At 33.9% G+C, this 12,711-nt stretch overlaps 1 protein-coding gene across 8 annotated transcripts; it reads left to right on the top strand.

Moving 5' to 3' along the window:
• The first annotated feature begins 4,623 nt into the window (after positions 1–4,623).
• IQD31 (IQ-domain 31) lies at positions 4,624–11,627 on the top strand. 8 transcript variants are annotated; one of them, XM_088211187.1, is made up of 8 exons: positions 4,624–4,778; positions 4,908–4,947; positions 6,294–6,424; positions 7,236–7,529; positions 8,739–8,942; positions 9,050–9,130; positions 9,890–10,955; positions 11,321–11,627. In XM_088211187.1, the coding sequence occupies exons 3-8, from the start codon at positions 6,341–6,343 to the stop codon at positions 11,350–11,352; spliced, it is 1,761 nt and encodes a 586-aa protein (XP_088067313.1). In that variant the 5' UTR covers positions 4,624–4,778; positions 4,908–4,947; positions 6,294–6,340; the 3' UTR covers positions 11,353–11,627. The 8 variants fall into 8 exon arrangements, with proteins under 8 accessions (XP_088067313.1, XP_088067308.1, XP_088067315.1 ...); XM_088211182.1 differs by having other exon boundaries at positions 6,264–6,424; XM_088211189.1 differs by having other exon boundaries at positions 4,644–4,778; positions 4,903–4,947.
• The last annotated feature ends 1,084 nt before the right edge of the window (positions 11,628–12,711 follow it).

The raw sequence follows: 12,711 nt of genomic DNA, 5'->3' as shown, positions 1-12,711 counted from the left end.
CTGCAAAACATGAGTCAGGTGGTGAACATGTTCCTCTATACTCTTTGAATATATTAGGATATCATGGATAAATACAACGACAAATTGATTTAAAAATTGTTTGAATACCCTATTTATCAAGTCTATGAAAATGACTGGTGTATTGGTTTGTCCAAATGACATGACCAGGAACTCATAGTGTCCGTACCTGGTTTTGAAGGCTGTCTTGGGAATGTCCTACGCCTTGATCTTTACTTGATAGTAACCCGAATGCAAATCTATTTTGGAGAAGACCTAAACACCTTAAAACTGGTCAAAAAGGTCATCAATTATGGGGATGAGGTACTTATTCTTGATCATGACTCTGTTCAATCCCCTGCAATGAGACACACTATGTCGGATGAACCCACTTTTCTTAGCTTTTCTATCTCAACACGACTCATGCGGTAAGGGGCAACTGAAGTAGGCTCGGTGCCAGATTGAAGACCTATGGTGAACTCAAATTCTCTATCTACTGGTAGTCCGAGTAGTTCATCAAGAAACACATTCAGAAAGTCTCGGTCTATCGGGATCTTTTAAATGCAAATTTCTTTCTTAGGTTTGCCTAATGTAGAGAAAACAATCGAGTTAAAGTACTATGTAATAAGGAAATTACCATGAGGGAATAATATTCAAAACTTTTATTAACTTGTAAATGACTCTTTATTAGGAGAGTTGAATACAAGTTCTTGTGAATATAATTTATGGTGGCATGATACGCCGCTAACTAGTTCATTCATAAAATTATATCAAAGTCCCCGATGTCCATCTCTATCTAGTGCTCACTTATTTTCTTATTTTCTATATCTATGATACAAGCTTTGTATATAACCTCCCATAGTAGTGTCCTACTTTCAGGAGTAGACACAAACAACACAGAATCAAGTCTTTCAGGTAATACTTTCAAATTTTGTGCAAAAATATGTGAAACAAATGAATGTGAAACACCAGTATCAATCAAAATATGTGCAATGTAATCACAGATAGTGTAGGTACCTTGTATCACACTTGGGTTGGGTTTAGAATCTTACTGGTGAGGTTGTAAGCTCTACCCTAAATAGGAGGCCTTTTAGCCCTCGCTGAAGAATAAGAATTAGACATCGTAGAAGGAGGTCAATCCCTGGAGAAGGAGGCCGATCCCCAGCTACTGTCGCACTAGAGCCACCGCCGACTGCCAAAAAAGGTAAAATTCTCCTCTTCCTACTCGAAATTTGATTCTAAGTTTTCTTGTGGCCATATCAGAGCAAAAGGTATGACAAGTGAGCCAAAAATCGCGGATAAAGCTCGGCAGAGTCGCTCGGCCAAAACCCAAAAACTCCTCTGATGAGTCTCTTACCATTTCCCGTTCCATATGATTCTTTGATCATTGCGTTCATCGTCATTTTCTGTGCAGGTTAGTCAAAGAATAAACTCCATCCGTGAAGGAGAACTGACAAAGTCGCCGCACCTAGAGACCCCCCCGCCGGTAAGTTCGGTATTTTTTCACAAAGATACGTATAAAATTGACCAAAACCGGTTAGCCAGAGGTGAACTGCTACCGTGGGCAGTAGAGCCAGCGCCAGAGCTCAGCAGTAACACTATTCCAGAACCCTAAAATTGGTTGAAAATATTTTTCAACACTATTTTGAATTTTTGGGGTATGTTTAGGTATGTGACGAGTATTTTGATTCCCACATAAAAAAATTAGGAAACCCGTAACTGGTTAAGAGTCGTAGTAGATAATATAACATTTCGAAATATCAATTCAGGTAAGAATTTCTTACTATAGTCTATATTACAGTAAATTAAGGATTAATAATAGATGACTGTATATTTTGTAAAAAATTAAAAAAAACTCTAAAAACAATTATGGGTCAGTAATAGAGCCGGAATTGGTTAGTTCATTATTTGTCTTGATTCCTCATTTATTTTTCTGTACTGGTTAAATAATTTACTATTATATTACGCATATTACATTGATAGTTTTTATGGTCTTCTCGATTATTTGGTTTATTTGCTCCCTCGTTATTTGATTATCTAGTTACTTAGTTATTCAGTTATGTTTAAACTATATCACTTGCTTAAATGCCATTTAAATTAATCGGTGCACATAAAATGAGACATTGGTATGCTTTGATGGTTGTTTGGATGATAAGGATCTAAATAAATGAAAGCTTACTGGGCATCCTGAGAAATAGTTGACGGATACGGTACATAGTGAACCTTATCGTGGATATTACCTCAGTCAGACGGGGCTGAGAAATCCTATATAATAAGTGTTTTGAAAAATATAGTTCAACATTATACCGGATGGAGTATCGAAGCGAAGGTATTTTTGGCATCCATTACTGGACGGGGTATGGGGACGACTGAGTTAATTGTCAAATCTTGATACTGGATCCACGTGTGGAGGGATATCCCTATGGACCCCTAAAGGTCCTAGTAAGTATGTTAAAAGGAAAAATTACTGATCTTATACACGAAATTAAAATGTCACTTGGTTATTTGTCTTCATAAGTTATTTTTGGAAAAATCCGTAATTGTAAGTATGAAAAACATCGTTTTAGAGTTAAATATATTTACTTAAATTAAGGGCTTCATTAGTTGTTTTGTGATTTTTACCTATATTCGATTTTCTGTATCAGTAATTAGTGTGATATTCTTATTGGATTAGTGTAACTCATATTTTCATTAACCATTTTAGATCAAGAAAGCTAATATCCAAATCCTGATCAATAAGAGGGTTGTGAGTAGTTCACCTCCCGGACTTCCTTCAAGTGCTAGTGAAGGTTAACTCCTAGGATATCTATTTATTTGTTTTTAATTATCGTTTGTTTTTTTTATGAACAAATGTAAAAGGGACATTCCTATAACTCTATTGGATATTTAAATTTATTGTGTAAAAAATATAAACCCTGATATTATTGTTTGCTTACGCATTAAAGATAATAAATTAATTTCCTTTGAGTTCATAACTTTTACAGTTACATTTATGTTAATTGAAATTTAAATATTATATATTATGTATAATTTATGTTATAAAATATGATTATTTACTTATCTTATATCTATCAAATTAATTATTCTTATCTTTGATAATTATTGACTGTATCATAATCATTTTTTATATCAAATATTGTCTATTATTACTTAAAACTTGAAATATCAATTGGTTGATTAAGCCATATGTCTAGCAAGATTAAGAGAAAAATCAAATAAGAATAATGAGTCAGAAATTACACATTTGTTTTTATTTTTCAATTTAGATGGTTTTACTATATCTTGATAAGATATAAAATAATAGGACACCTAATATTGGAATTGTTGTATTCTTAAAAATATATTTGATTTTAATAATTGAGTTATTAATTTTTTAAAATAATATATAATCTAAAATGTAAATCTTACTAAAAAATTATTAGTACTATAACGAAATTGAATTATTTTATTAATTTATTTTTAATTAAATAATTAATATTTTTATAAATTTTTAAAAATATATAAATTTAAGTCAGAATATATCACTTAATCAATAAAATATATAATTCTTAAATTAAAAAATAATCTTAGTTTTTAAAAGTTTACGACTTATTTAACTCAACTTGTTTTTATTTTGCGGAATCAATTTGTTGGTAAGTAATAAAGAATTTAATTATGTTGGAACTAAGCTGTAAAAAAAAAAAAATTATTTGAATTCTTCTAACTATTATCTATTTTTGATTAAATCCAAAGAAATAATACCAGTACATATAGTTTTGAAATATACTGATTGCTAAAAAGGTAATTAGCATAATTAATTAACCTCATAATTATGTTTCTTTATTTATAAGCTAAATCTAATTCCAATTAAAAAATCCATTTTTCTTTACTTTTATGGGTTCTTACACTTGAAAAAATTAATAACTTCATTTTTACAATTAATAATTGCAAGTAAAAAGTTTTTTTACTAATTATCATTATATTTAATATTTCAAAAGCAAGAAAGTAGTAAAAAAAAAAAAAAGAAGGAAAAAGCATGTGGGAAAGACTTTTACAGGCAAAAATTACCACGTTAGTAAATAAGTTTTACCTAATCAGAAATGTGAAAAGTATAAATAAACAAAATAAGACAACATTTTTCTAAGAAATGGAAAATTTAGGAGTGGAAGTATCAAAAAACAATTAACAACTGCCAGGCAGTTTATCAACACCCAACCACAATATTGTTCCCTTATTTTATTCCTGTTCGCCGCATGGCATCACTCACCTGCAGTGTCCATCTTGTTTCAATAACGCGCCATCTGTAGCCTTGTCCTTGACTCTGCTGTAACCAATAAACGGATGAGATCGAACACGCGCTTCACTCGCGCTTAGAATTGTGGTTTCTGGTAGGAGGGTACACGTGTCATTTCACCATGCGTCAGAATAAAGACGCTGGACACTTGTTCCCGAAGTAACTGCACTTTGGGACACCCAATGCGACCTGTCAGCAGTTATTATCCTCCGCACTCGTGCTCATTGTACACCTCGAAGATCAGCCGTTAAAATCACCTACTGATTTTGAATCGTGTGGCTCTTAAGCATTCCCTCCCGTTTCATGCAATAGGCGCGATTCTAGCAAATCGAAGATAGTTATTTTATCTTGTATTTCCAGTTTCAGGTAAAATATTTTGCTCTATCGGTACAGAGTATACAAGGAGCAAGCAAAGCGGAGAGAGAAAGGAAGTAGAAAAAAATGGAAGCAACTTTACCTCACTCTTTCTTGATTTCCAAGATCACTCACTGACTCAGTCACTCCATTGGTACATTTCCTCTTCTTTTATTTGGTATAAATCTTTTTCATTCATTCACAAACTTGAACTTCTTGGTTTTTTGAATTTTTTCTTCTGCTTCCCTCGCTTATGGTTTGATTTGGTTCGTTTCAAGTTCAGGAATGATAGATTTGGTGGTCGGGAGTAGGGCATTCTCTAGGTAAGTTTCAGATCTAGAGGCAAAGCAGCTCATATCTCTAATTTGTTGCTTTCGTGCATCGTTTTTTTTTTTAAATATTTTTAACTTCTCTGTCACTTGTAGCAGATCCAGGGATTGGGGTTTATTGATAAAGTTTATGCGATCCGTTGGGTTTGCTTTTATTCATTGTACAATTTGTAATTGTTTAATTCTTTCTTGTTTAGCACCGACAAGATCACTCTGTGCCGCTTAATGGAGTTTAATGGATATAAGTTCTCATCAAGTTTCATCAGTAGTTGAATGTTTGATTGTGTTAAATTTTACGTTAAATCAATAATGCGTGCTATGTCACAATTACGTTATAAAAATCCTCAAGTAGATAGCTGTTTGGTTGCAGGGCTAACAATTCAACTACTGTTATATAACCTGTCTTTACTGTTAAATGGGGATTTTATATGGATATTAGGACAGATATGCCATGGCAACGGGAAGAACATGAGAAACTTGCTCTGCTTCTTTGGATACCTGAAGACACATGAACTATCCACCAAAAGTTTTGAATGACTGATTCTGACAGTACAGCAACATGGAAAATTCTGGGAGATAGAGACCACAACCTAGTTCATACATAGAGACTTCTGCTTTTATATTGTTCCTCTAAAGCTTCTGAGGTTCCTTCTGATGTTATTCTTGAACTTAAGTGTGATAGGGTATTAAAATTTTGAATATTAATTGAAACTGTCTGCAGTTCTCTAATGACTTTATGGAGTCAATGAATTATCACAAAGAGTCTAGATACTGGAAAGTGGACTGGGGTTTATAGTGTTTAACTTTGTCAAGATATGTGATGTTCACATCTGACACAGCTTTTCACAACTGTATAAGTAGCTTATCAACTAAAAGGACTGCTACCTACTTATATTAAACCAATAAACTCCTACTTGGTTCAAGTGTCTGATATTCCATTTGGATCTGAATTTGTCTTCTAGATCCTTTTTCTTTAGTGTAGGAACTTGAGGAATCCAGATAACAAACTGTGTTGTTTCTTAGCTATATGAATCCTCTTCCCACAATCTAAAAGGGATGGAGATTGAAAGAAAGAAGACTAAGGGCTTGCAATTAATACTGAACTTATGTGTTATCATTTTGAGGCGAAAAGAAATGTTGGAGAAAGGAAAAAGGTTCTTGTGATCATACTTCTTTCTGTCTTCTTGCAGATTGGTTGGTATTGTTTGGTTTTGCCATTTTTGTTCATGGGTTGGGACCCCTTGATGCCTTGCTCTTATACTTGTTGTTTTATAAATTTTTTGTTGTTGAGTTTGTGCATTTTTTTATAGGTACACTGAAGCCATTATTCCTTGATTCAGGAAGTGGACTTCTGGTTTATGCGATATTCTTTCCTGGTCTTACAGCAATGGGCAAATCGCCAGGGAAATGGATCAAGGCTGTACTATTTGGAAAGAAGTCAACTAAGTCTAATGTTTCCAAAGGGAGAGAGGTAGTATGAAGCTGCAAATACACCACCATGTTGCACTTTTGAAAATTAAAATGTTTATTCATCCAAGCAATGGATATTTCTTATAATCAGCTAGCAAATCCAAAAACTGAAAAGTAAAGGACAGAAAATTTCTGTGGTTCGATCAAGGTGACCCATTACATGGGAGGATTGAATTTGGATTCACTATGAACAATTTTGAAAAGTACAATGTGTCTTTCTCTCACTCAAGCCCAAGCCTGAGTACACCAACAAAATAGCTAAGATAGTGGCTTTGATAGTAAAATTACATAAAAATAGCACAGTAGGAAAACCTGACCTTAGGCTCTATTTAGTAGTATTTAATCTTGTGAAATGAAAGGACGTATATTAGACATACATGTCTTTTGACACTGGAATTTTCTGTTTAGTCCTGCATCATACATAAAGTGGAGTAACTTTTAGAATATTGGCTTGACATAATTCACATTGTATGTTGTGCTTGCCTTTGATGATGAGAAGATGGTGCTTCTCCACATTCTGTTTTAATGTCTTAATCCTGCTGTCTAGAGATTCCTTTTTAACGACTCCATATAAGTCCAGTTGGAAGATTATGACTTCAAATATATGATTCTTTAGATTTTGTGACTACCCTTTTGTTTACTGGTATACGATTGTTTTGAGATGTAGCAAATCTTGTGCAATTTTCATATTTATGGTTGTGCTGGAGCTATTGATCATGAAACATACATAGTCTCCTAAAAATTAAAATACATGTTGTATGTCTTTTTTGGCTGTCAGTATTGTTTTCTTCTAACTCATATCATATGTATAGAGAGCTTCTAATGGAAAAGAGGTACTGATTGCTGCCAAGGCAGCAGAAACTGAAGTTGCATTGGATCAATCCTTAGCTCCAAATTCAGTCAACAGCGCTGCTGATAGAAGCAAAAGTAAGTCTGAATTGGAGAACAAGAATGCTGCAAGCATATCAGATGATGCATTTTCATTTCCAGAGACTAAACACACAGATTTACAAGAATCTCCATCTCAAGATGCGAGATCTGACCCTCAGAAACTGCTGGAGGAGAGAGCTGCAACCACAGTGCAGGCTGCCTTTAGAGGTTACCTGGTAAACTTCCCTTTTCAAATGTATTTGCTATGTTTTTCATGGTTGACTACATTAAGGTAACAGTTTTAAAATAATGCACCTATGGTCTTCTTTTGTTCTGCCATTGAGGGCTTTTTTGACAATCACCATGGAGCTCTGATTTGAAGTTTGTAATATGAATACTGCCACCTGCTGTATTTTGAGAATAAGGATAGAGTTTGTATATTGTTTGATAAATAACTGTTCAGTCAGTTGCAAGAATTCTATGTAGCAATATTTCCTCCCTTTTTCTTTTGAAGTTTCAGATATTATCTAGGATTGGATTTTGTCAAGAAGTTAGTTTACCCATCTCGTTCACTTTGTTTTTATGTTCCGCAAGATTCTTCGTGGCAGTTTTCATATTTGGATAGTGTTGAGATTGACTAGGAAAGTGGTCCCTCTGTTTCATGCCTTTCTCTGAAGAGCTACCTCTACATGTATTATTAATGTTAATTTGATGGGCCAGATGTTTCTTGCATGTCTAGTCCTGCCATTAGATGGCTACCTACTTACTTTTAATGTTGAGAAGGCTAGAACCTGTGCATGTAGACATTTGACTCTGTGCACTTGAAAAAATTTAGACTGAAACATGATTTTACATCTTAACATTGTAAGTAAAGTGTAAAGTTTCTAATATGTATTTATGTAATTGTAGTAATTTTTTATCTACTTAAAAAATGAGAGAAGATGGTTTACCCGTATGAAAAATAGAAAGAGCAAGCTGTTTCTGGGAATAATTATATAGCATCGCTGTTTCTGCGTACTTTCTTTGGGTGGAGGAAGTTGAATTCTTTTTATAACTGTGCATTCAAGTGATGAGCACTAGTTGATTTAAATTTCGTATGCTCTGAAAGTGTTCAATCCTGCCATTTGGAAATTGAGGTTTTATACAAATTATTAGGCTAATATGAGAACTAATTATCTTTTCAATTTTCATATTTTGTCAAAATATGTAGCACTGATGCCTGTTTTGGTCCAAAACAGTGATCATGTGTTGTCTTTGCATGTATGTCTATACTAGCTTCCATTTTTACTAATTGTGGTTTTTGCTCTGTGTTGCAATCTGTCTGGTTTTATTTTTTGTCTGTAACACTTGGCAATAAACCCTTTAGAAAACCATATTTTACATCAACACAGTATTTGGTTTTTTATTTGTTTTCACCTGCACTCACTTAAGCTTGATATGTGAAGGCTCGGCGAGCATTTTGGGCCCTCAAAGGCATAATAAGGCTCCAGGCACTTATCCGTGGACATTTGGTTAGGAGGCAAGCTGTTGCTACTTTGTCTTGTGCAATGGGAATTGTAAAATTACAGGCACTTGTTCGTGGAAGACAGGTCAGGCATTCAGATATTGGGATGGAAGTGCAGAGGAAATGTCGTCTGAGACAGTCAATGGTAAATTCCTAAAAGAATTAAACGATGATTAGTCAGATCCCATCCTTGTGGTTCTACTGAGCAATTATTTTTTTTAAAATTTTGTTTTTCTTCTCTTCTTCCATCAGGAGGGCAAGCTTGTTGATTCTGTTGGTGCAGATGTTTCCTTACGATTCAAGAAATTCTTTGCAAATGATTTTGTTTCCAAGGTATATTTCGATCCTAGCCAAATTATACATCTTCTACTGCACTTTTAATATATCTTAAATGGAATAAACATGATATTTCTACTAACTTTCTAATAATAATTAGGATTGCATTATATATATTCTATGACGTCCTATTATCTTTACCATGAATAATTTTTGACTGTAGGATATGTTGTTAGTTATTATAGTAGTATTTTCACATGATCTTGTCCTTTTTCAAAATATTTCATTCTATCCAACTTGTATCAGTTTCATCTTACTTTTCCTGGTGAAATCAATTCCTTGGTGGAAGTATAGGAATGTAAATCTTATAACCAAGTTGATGCCAAATGATTTCTTAGTTTCAATTTCATTAAGACTAGCATTAGCAAGGGTTTGTCTTTTAAACTTGTATCTGTGATGAGCCTGGTGACAGGGCATGCCATTAGTATAAGAACTCAGCAGATATTTCACCAATTTTATGTTCTCTGCTCCTTCGATGATGTGAAACGCGAGGCTGTCCCCTGGCTTGGCTCTCTTGTGCATGTGCTTAAAATGCCCCAAAATAATATTTCTCCTAGCTTGTGAATTGTCCCCTAACTTGGCTCGATGTGCATGAGCTCATCTAGTTTTTGTGTGACAATGATATGCTATCTCACCAGGGACTTCTATTCAACATTCTGTGCTTAACAGCCATGCACATATTTCTGACTATCACTACCCAAGTATTATCTATGTAGTATTCTCTCAAATGGGTTGACTGACAATTTGTTGCTTCAGCTTCTTGCTTCAACACCGACAGTGATGCCTTTGCACCTTCATTATGATAATGACAACCCAAATTCAGTCTTGAGCTGGTTGGAGCGTTGGTCGATCTCCCGTTTTTGGAAACCAGCTCCAAGACCAAAGAAAACTTCTGATTCAAAATCTCAGAGGAAGCATGGTAATGAGCAGACTGTTGAGACTGAAACTGGCAGCAGACCAAAACGGAGTGTGAGGAAAGTCCCTGCTGCAAATATCGACAGTTCCTCAGCTCAACCAACCAATGAATTTGAGAAACCCAAACGCAACATTCGGAAAGTTTCAAGTAATCCAGCAGATACAATGCAGGAAAATCCACAAAGTGAGCTTGAAAAGGTAAAGCGGAACTTGAGAAAAGTTCATAATCCAGTAGTAGAGAATTCTGTCCAGCAAGAAGTTGAATTTGAGAAGCCAAAGCTCAATGTTGAAAAGGTACCGACCAGTTCAGGTCATGAAATTTTGGAACAGGGCCTGAATTATTTAGGTGAACAGAGTGTTAACTCTTTGAGTGAGAAGATCAAGAATGAGACAGCCTTGAAAGTGGTCAAGCAGCCTGAGGCTGAAATTTCCCAAGCACCATTAGAAATGACTGAGACATTGGATTTGTCATCTATTGTTGAGCCTGTAGATGAGTCAAAGCCTTTGGTTGAGAGCGAGAATAAAGATGAGAATAGTCCAAAAACAAATGGGGAACTGAACCATAAGGAGGATATGATCGGCAATGAGAATCAAAAAACAAGCAGAAAAGCTTCAGTTGCTGCAAAGCAAGAACGAGCAGAAAATGGGATTCAGAATAGTCCTACACTCCCAAGCTATATGCAAGCAACTGAATCAGCGAAGGCAAAGCTGAGACTGCAAGGTTCCCCAAGATCTGCACCCCAAGAAGGGACTGAGAAAAATAATGTTGCTCGACGACATTCTCTACCTTCATCAACTAACAGCAAAATCAGCTCCCAGTCACCAAGGACACAGAGAGTGGTACATGCAGCTGGAAAAGGTGGGAGTAAAGGTGAAAGGGCCACGTTAGCATCGCGAGATGGAAACGGTAGGGAACAGTGCAATCACTAAAAGTATTTTTTCTTTGTTATGATAGACCTGCATAGGATGCCCCACTTTTTCTGTAGATTCCTAATAATATTTTGAGTCCTTTTCTTTTCCATGTTGATTTAGCCTCAACTGCTCCATTTCTATGGTATTGTGTGATTCCCTACCTTGACAAAATAATCATATCATTGCAAGGAAAGAACTTGAGCTTAATTAGGATAGCCAATAGACCTGTTTCATGACAAATGTATTATCTTTTCCAACTCGACCCCTTAATTGCCATGAATGAGCATTAGGGCTATAATATTTAATTCTTTTTGGCTATCTTCATTTGACAATAACTGATTAACATTTTTGATTTTGCAGCTAAGGTGACCCAAGTAGAATGGAGAAGGTGATTTCCCGGAAGTCTAAAGAAGTTAGTGAAAAGGGGTAACTCATATCTGTAGTCTATTGTTCTTTAATGCACCTGTTTTTTTTTTTTTAAAGATTATCCTTTGTTTAAACCAAGTAAACTTGAGTCCGTAGATGCAGGTGTGTGGTGGCAGAGAGCCTTGTCACTTTTCTACATTTGGTGGTGTTTGTTGAGTGAATGTACATCATAGGTTCTAAAAATTCATTTTGTGATAACCATATGTTAATTTTAAATTGTGGTTGATTTCTACGTTATTTATTTATGGCTGTTCGCTATGTAACAATTGTATAGAACTTGAGGTTTGTAGTTGTTCGTATTATTTTTGTTCTAGGATTTGATTAATTCATGGACTATAGTGGTTGAAGCGGTGAATTTATTGTTGGTTTGCCCGTGAGGTTTGGTTCCCCACGTGTTTCTTTTATGGTATGGTTTTAGTTTTCGGACTACGTGAAAAATGTGGTTGGCTTTTTCCTTGATCTTGGACTTCTAACATTTTTCAATGAAATTTTTGACAGAAATAACAACAAAGCAAAAGACTCTGTCTCTTATTTGTGTTATTCGAATGTAAATTGGATATTTTAGAACGTCTAAATGACATAAGGGTGGTTGTGTTTATGCTTGTGTACTTATAACTGGGTTTGTTTTCAAAAATAAAATTTTATTTTATTTTTTATAATTACATTTTTCTTACATGTTTGCAGAATGTGTTACAGACTTTTAGTTTTGTACTCTTACCTGTGTGAAAGTCCATTTTGTTTTGATTATATTTTTAGATATATATTAATTATTTAATATATAGAATTTATGTATGTAATTGATTTAATTTCATTGATTTAATTTCACTGTAATAAATTCATATTTAGATAGTAAAGTTATATATAGTACATGATACTTAATTAAAATTTTAATTGCAAATAATTTTCATTTTAGGAAAATTTTTTAACTAGATAATTGATGAGTACGTTACTTTTATTTTCTTGAATAAATTTATGTATTTATTAATTAACATGTGTATACCAATTATAAAATAATAAAAATAATTTTCAGTTAAAAACATAAAATAATAGAAATAATTTTCAGTCAGAAATCATAAGTGATGGTTGGTATATACATATATATATTATTTAATTTGATTTAATCGTTAAAATAAAATTTAACTTTAGAAAAGAGATTTTATTTTGTTGTTTTGGATTAATTAACTCATGATGATTTAATGATAGATAAAATATTTTATTTTATATTATGTTTCATATATTAACCATCTTTGCCTAAAAAAAAAACTAGAAGGAAAATTGCCAAAATAAATTGAAGGAATTTTGCAGAGATCAAAACGATCAATGAT

This window comes from Carica papaya, chromosome 9 (genome assembly GCF_054855325.1).
Source record: "Carica papaya isolate Zhongbai chromosome 9, ASM5485532v1, whole genome shotgun sequence".
NCBI lineage: Eukaryota > Viridiplantae > Streptophyta > Magnoliopsida > Brassicales > Caricaceae > Carica > Carica papaya.
The sequence above is the reverse complement of the archived record's forward strand: the minus strand, read 5'-3'. Positions and strand labels throughout refer to the sequence as shown.